At 42.1% G+C, this 7318-nt stretch overlaps 1 protein-coding gene across 18 annotated transcripts in view; it reads right to left on the bottom strand.

Moving 5' to 3' along the window:
- Positions 1-267: 267 nt before the first annotated feature.
- Positions 268-7318, bottom strand: part of GRIP1 (glutamate receptor interacting protein 1) — a 331256-nt gene continuing 324205 nt past the window's right edge. For 10 of the 18 annotated variants that reach the window (XM_081877839.1, XM_081877834.1, XM_081877845.1 and 7 more), the window contains 5 exons: positions 6367-6469; positions 6169-6213; positions 4159-4392; positions 3060-3206; positions 268-1877 (listed from right to left, as the gene is read on the bottom strand). In XM_081877839.1, coding sequence (XP_081733965.1) covers positions 1641-1877; positions 3060-3206; positions 4159-4392; positions 6169-6213; positions 6367-6469 — 766 coding nt within the window. In that variant the 3' untranslated portion in view covers positions 268-1640. The remainder of the gene's footprint in view (positions 1878-3059; positions 3207-4158; positions 4393-6168; positions 6214-6366; positions 6470-7318) is intronic. The other 8 variants (XM_081877835.1, XM_081877843.1, XM_081877847.1 and 5 more) reach the window with 2 other exon arrangements.

The raw sequence follows: 7318 nt of genomic DNA, 5'->3' as shown, positions 1-7318 counted from the left end.
CCAGCAACTCTGTGGAGGAAGGAAGTGACAGGAAAGTCCCCTTCCAGAAGCTATCCTCATTCTTGCAATTCCCAGGATCGAATCCATTGTCTTTAAATATTTTTTATTTGATTTTTTTACAGTTTCCATACAAATTTTTGCAACAGGTTGAGTTCCCAGAAACCATACATAGATGATAAATACCATGCTATTAAAGTATTAAATTTGTACAAAAATACTTTAGTTTAATACTTCTTTGTTAACAAATAAAAATACATATTAAGTGTGGTTCATGATCTGGGTTTCAGTTTCGTTTTAAATGAATTTTTCTCTGGCAGTGCTGAAATATGAACAAAACATTTCACTTTCATATTTATGTAACAGGTTTAAGGAAAACAGCATCAGGGATATCCTAACAATTCAAATAGATGAAAAACTGGTCGTTAAAATAAGAAATGAGGACTCTACAGTTATAAGAGACAAATCCAGTGTCTTTTCCAGTCACCAAGTAACATTAATTACCATTGACAATACAATAAACAAATCAAAGCAGCTGCTGGTGAACCTAAAAAAGCAACTGGCAGCATTTTATTGCTCTGAGCAGGAAAGGGAAGAATCTGAGTGTGTGTGTGTGTATATGTGTGCAAAATGTATTTACAGTTTTTATATGAATTGACATTAATAAGAGTTAATGAGAGAGATCCAACAAAATGCATTTAAATAGCTATTTGAAACCAATGCACATACCATTCATTTTAATTTTAAAAAAAGAATTGTGTGTTGCTATACAAGTTAACTTGTGTATATGCCTAAACTGGGGCAGTTCATAGAGTTTTGCACTGGTATTTCTTTGCTACTGCAGTTCAAAATTTAAACAAAGAAAAAAAACCTACTTGAATACATGTTATAAAAGTCTTTTTTTAAAATTTCGCTAAAACTTGTTTTGCTTTTTTTAAAAAAAACCCAGTAATTTATCAGAAGTTCCAAATACCTAAAAGTTAGAAGTCCATACAGGGTGCAAGACATATCCTGTTCAGTACATCATTGCATAGGGTATAATATAACTCTTAATAAAATCATACTACAGCTGGGCCGGTAAAAGTTTCACCTCTTTGCACTTCAAATTCCTGTGTGCAATTTTGGCTAAAATAGTTGTAAAACCACATAGTAGCTTTTAATATCCCCCCCCCCTTTTTCATTACCGCAGAAGCAACAGAACTATATAGTTCATTTAAAAAACAACTACTATGATACAGTGATCTGGGTCCAGCAGCAATAGTCTGTGATTCCTTCACTTAGTTAACCAGCTGGTATTTGAATAAGTTGCAATGTTCTGAAAATCAGATCCTCTGTTGTAATTATTTACATGGATGGTCCCCCCTCCCCCAATCTTTCACTAATCTGCCATGATAGGATTTACAGCCATTTTCACCATTCGTTTCTCTTGTTACTAAGGGTCAGGTTGAAATGGCACTACACATGGGTGATAAAAAACGAGAGCAGAGCAAAAAAAACCCTCAGCATTGGAAGCAAGTAGCAAATTATGAGCCCCCCCTCTGTGCTTCTTAATGCCACACGACAGCCACATCTTCAGTGTAACAGAAACCTGAAAGGGATTAGCACCATTTAAATGTTTTGCACTAAATACAGTTTTTTTTTGGCTACAAAGTGTTCATAGGCTCCCGTTTCATCTCTGAACCAGCGCTGTGTACACTTTGTTGAAGGAAGGCATGGTTTTGTTCGTTCCATTCCCCAGCCGGGAAAGTCTGTTGTTCCGAGCTTACCTTTTGAGAGGCTAGAGGGTTTCGACTAATAACAAGTTCCAATTTGTTACCAGACTCTGCTATAAGGGGCACAACCAGACAGCAGTCAAAGTCTCTTGTGCGAACATGGTTTACCTGAAAAGTAAAAAATGTTTGTCTTGGATGAAAGGTGACAAAGGAAAACTGAATGCATTTTTCTCCCTCCTCAATGACCCTTAATCCTTGTGATACTCTATAAGCCTACACAAAGTAAGGTAAAGGGACCCCTGACCATTAGGTCCAGTCGTGGCCGTCTCTGGGGTTGTGGTGCTCATCTCGCTTTATTGGCTGAGGGAGCCGGCGTACAGCTTCCGGGTCATGTGGCCAGCATGACTAAGCCGCTTCTGGCGAACCAGAGCAGCGCATGGAAATGCCGTTTACCTTCCCACTGGAGCAGTACCTATTTATCTACTGGCACTTTGACACCGCGTCCCTTCTACACAAAGTACCTTACCAAAAAAAGGGTGGCTTTAAAAGAAGTAAATGTTTGGTAAAAGGCTACTGTTAAATTGAATTTATTTGCTCTGCTAATGCTTATAAATAAATCTTAACCTCACGTGTTCCAAGATACAATTAGTCTAGAAGATTTGGAGTTCAACTGTCATCGGTAATTACCATTCCCAATGGTTTCAGAAATATTAAATAGCACTGTGGCCAGAATGGAAGGCTGTGGCACCTCCACAGCCAACCTGCCAAGTGGCCAACTGATCCTCACTTCAATCCCGTCCCCGAAAAGGACCTAAACCACTTACAAAACAGTGCCCACAACTGCCATTCCCCGAAGCTGATTCAGGAGGATACCGTGGTGGCTAAGAGATTGAGTGTAATCAATAGGGTTGCACTCCTCCTCCTCTCCTGATAAAAGCTCATTGTCTATCCAGATGACCAAGACTGCTTCATTCCCAAGGCTTATCAGTCGTGATAAGCAGGTTGAATCTATGGAAGTTTACTGAGAAGTAAGTTCCACTGTGTTCGACAGGACTTTGTGTCAAGTGAGTGAACCTAGGCTTGCAGCTTTTCAGCGTTTGATGATTATTGTCTTTACGATATGTTGCCCTTAATTCATAGATCAAGTGTGTGTGTGTGTGTGTGTGTGTGTGTGTGTGTGTGTTCACAGTACACAATGAATGAGGGAGCTGAACTTAGCTGTGCAACTGAATTTCAAATACAGTTTCCACTACTGTGAATGCTGAACTTGACTGCAGAATGCTTTCTGTTCTACAAAAAAACCCCATGCCCTTGATACGGCTTTTCTATGTTAGTATGGTTCACTCTTACCTGGAGCAGTCTGTCATATGGCTTCAACCCTCCCACATCTCCAGGTCCAGCTGGCCGAATATTTTTAACATACACGCCTTTTTCCAATAAGGCATCGGAGACGCTGAACCCAAAGTCCTCCATATCTGAATCCTTGTACAAAGTTACCTGTAGGGAAGGGGAAAGCAAAGATAATCTGAGGTCTGCATTATAAAGATTATGGAAGCTCCGTTCTGCTCCATCTTTCCATGTCCCCTCCCCCCAAATAGTTAGCTGTAGCGTGTGGGTAAAGGTAAAGGTACACCTGACTGTTAGGTCCAGTCACGGACGACTCTGGGGTTGCAGCGCTCATCTCGCTTTATTGGCCGAGGGAGCTGGCATACAGCTTCCGGGTCATGTGGCCAGCATGACTAAGCTGCTTCTGGCGAACCAGAGTAGAGCACAGAAACGCCGTTTTAAGCAAGAGTGGGGAACCTGTGCTCCCCCCCCCCATGTTGTTGGATGCCAATTCTCACCAGCTCTAGCCAACATGTCTACCAATTCGCAATGATGGTAGTTGCAGTCCCATTAGATCTAGAGAGCCACAGGCCCCCATCCCTGCTGTTTTATAGTCCCATGTTGCTATTGTCTTCTATTAACAAATATGCTTTTCTTCATCTCTCAAAGAAATGAGTAGCTCATTATATTGTCCTGCTTTGTTGTCTAAACTCTGTATTATGGTCCAGTTTGGATGCTCGTCCTTCAGCTTAATAAGCTAAGTGAACCTTTCCCCTGGGTATCACCAACATGAAAGTTTGGGAAAACTCTGCATTAGAGGGAGTACTGTTATCCAATTGGGATGCTTGAACTCAGGACAAAAGGGAGAAACGTGCTAAGAGGAAGGCACGTTTTGGCAAACACCCACCATGATCAACTCCTGCCTGGAGACCTATGTCCCCACTGTGGAAGGATGTGTGGATCAAAAAATGGCTGCCACAGTCACTTACAGACTCACTGTTCATGGAAGACAGTCTTACTCGGCCATGGGTGATCACCAAAGAAGAAGAAGAAGACGGTCATCTGCTCTGTGCAAGATTACTAGTAGTCAGAAGGGGAGAAACTGGACGGTGCATCAACTCACCTTGTGTAACTCCACAGGAGTTGGTGACATAATTTCTTTCATCTCTTGCTTCATCTTCCGCAAAGCTACGGACTTTCTTCCCACATCTGAAGGCAACGTATTGCTACGGGCCGTCTGGCTGTAATGAGGCCTCGAAGTGCTTCGTTCCTGGAAGCTGGCTTGTCTCCCCAGGTGGCTGCGATGCTGCGGGTTGTCATGGTTCAGACTCATGGTGCTCCCTGACATAATGGTTGCCTGTAGCGTTAACAAAAAGTTTTTATCATACATGACAGAGTAAAAAAACACCCAGAAGATGAGGCTGTAACTAAAGGCAGCAGCATCTATTCTGTTGTCTTGGCCAGAACACAAGTCACTTCAGAGCACAGCAAATGGCTGGAGGATAGATGGACAATTTGAGTGGGAGTCCTCTGAAAAATGTACTTGACGAAAAAGGTTGTTGGATGACATTTTTATCCAATCTGTGGGGGACGGGGGGAGTGACAGCTTCTATAATTGGTGAGCTACAATGGTAGTCATGCTTGGCCACCAGAGGAACGAGTGGACTACAAAAATCTTTGCTGGCAAAAGTTCTTTACCCTAAAAGCTATTTTGTTATTTAAATTAATCCTGGCACATGCATAATTAGTTTATCCTAAATATAATGAATGCTACAATAGGCAGCATTTTTGCAGATCTGAGGTATTAGAACAAAGCAAGTCAACAAAAGAAGCAGCAATATCTTTGATGAGAACTCATGGGAAGGCTACTTAGCACAGGTTTGGGAAATTGACTGGCAGGCCTACTTAGATCTGGCACTGGACCCAATTTGGCCTGCGAGGCTTTCTCCATTTGCTGACGTCTACGTGATGTCAAGACATGGCTCTAAAGGAGCAAACAGGAGCTCAAAGCAAGCTCCCTATTGTTCATGAGCAAGTGGGGCTCACTGACAGTGCCAGTCAGTTGATCAATACTGAAAAGTGAACTGCTTTGAGAGGGGTCCAAACAAGGTTGGATTGATCGGAAACAAGGGTCTTGTTTCTGCAATATAATTTTGCACAGCTGCTTCCTGCTTGCTGAGATGCCAACGAGGCAGCTGAGCACAATTAGGGTAAGCAAATGCCCAATTCATTTTTCACCTTTTTTTTTTTTAAAAAAAGGCAACAAAAACAACCCACCATGTCATCTTTAAAATCAACCTACTGAAACATTTGTTCCCGTTATCTATTTCCATATCCGTTTGCTGTGCTGTCAGGAAGGAATTTGGCAAGAGAAGCCTGAGGTACCATGCCTTTAGACAGAGCTTTCCCTTACGTTCCTCCGAATGGCAATTAAACTCAGATCAGGTCCACATGAAAGTAAACAGACGTGCAATACGGAAGCCATAATTCTGAGGCTGCGCAATCCACTCGAGCTCCATGAGTTTTACCCAGCTATGCCATTCACATTCCTTGTGGTTGCTCAGGGACTTCAGTATGACATAAAAATGAAAATGAGACTGCCAGCTTTTGCAACGCAAGGAATTTAAAAGAACATAAAAGAAATTTTTTGAGGACTTGCCCTTTTGAAACGTTAAAACTGTTTTAAGTTATATTCATTTTTTGGTGTAATTAAGGAACATGCAGGCAACTCTAAACAAAAGAACTGTTTTTTTTTAAAAAAGCAAATCTCTAGGTGGGAAGTTAATGTGGAATTCATTGCAGTTGCCTTGGCTCATCAGGTGACTCCCGATTTTAAAACTTGCAAAGTTGCTTTTCGTTTATGTTCCCCTTAATTCAGATTCAGTTTTGTTGCAAGAGATACATGCCAAGGAAACCTTGTGTAAAAAGCAGCTGGAAGAGAATGGGATGTGCTGCTGCCGAGGAAAAATAAGCCTGCAAACAGGTGCAGCCAGCAGTAGCACAGGAGAAGCTTTTGAACACATAACACGCTTGTATCATTTTAGCAGCAGTTCCATGAAAGAAAACAGCTTGGTTAGGGGGGAATCAGGGGAGGCAGCTGCACAAGCAAAATATAAACATAAAGGGTAGGTACCAAGAGAGTCATGTTTCTCAAACACAGACGCCTGTCAGCCTTGTCCTGTGGAAAGGGGGGTTAAAGCTTTAAAATGAATTTGTGAGATTAATGCAAACTTAGAAAAAAAAATAGAGGGGGGGGAAACAAAAAAATGAGTGTTAATTGAAAAAGAAATTGGTATATTGTGACGGGATTAAGATTTATTTATTTTTCTACCTCTAATTCCCTCAGAATTCCTGACTGTCCACAAGTCTCCAAGTCCTCCAGTGCTTGAGACCAGAAATTTTCCTCCTGGTCAGTCTCGGGGGCACCTGCAAAGCTGGATTCATAGAGAAAGGTTTGCTTAAGTGGCAAAGGCAACACGGCAGTGTACTTCATAGGAATGGTTTACAGCAACAAAACCAGACTTAAGGGTGAGCATGGGCAGGAAGCAAGCAAGCTTAGACAGGGCTGTGGAGAAGGAGTGTGATTACTGACGCACAACACGGGGGCTTAATTAACCCGAGAATTTACAAGTGGTCTGTAAATAAAACTTCACACAAACCCCGGCCTACTTTTATTGCAGCAATCTTCATGGCTAATTCATGCTTAGGAACTGCTATGAATGGTGAGGTTGCACATGCAGGCACATTTGTGAGGGAAAGGAAGATGCAAGATTAATGGTTGGCATAAACTAAACTGGAAGAAACAGCACAGCCTCTCGCTCCTTACAATTATCAGTGACGACTGGAATTGCCACTCCCACACTTAAGATAGATCCCCAAATTCACCTAATGCAGATTTAGTGTGCAATCCCACATTCACTGGTTCAGTGGCTTAGGGGTATTAGGATAAGGCAGGGGGGTTCTTCTGAAGTCCAGATCCACTGCCTTAGCTGAAAAAAATGCCTCCATGTGCAAAGGCTCCTATGCTCTGCTGCAGAAGTAGAGTCTATGCATCTCCATAAGTAGAATGGAGTTGTGTTGGTGTGTAGTGCAATGGAGGAGGGGGACCCCTCAATTCTGTAGCAACAGCTACAAACATTCGGGAAATCCATCCAAGGACAGGATCTGGCACAAGCAATTTCCCTCCTACTGACAAGTGGGAGAAGGGAAAAGGCAGGAAAGAGATTGCTCCCTTTTCTGTTTTCTCCTTGCCTTCCCACAACTGGGAAAGGTTTGGGTGATTT

The sequence above is a fragment of the Podarcis erhardii genome, assembly GCF_964252035.2.
Source record: "Podarcis erhardii genome assembly, chromosome: 10".
NCBI lineage: Eukaryota > Metazoa > Chordata > Lepidosauria > Squamata > Lacertidae > Podarcis > Podarcis erhardii.
Note: the sequence above shows the minus strand (reverse complement) of the source record. Positions and strands in the feature narration are given on the sequence as shown.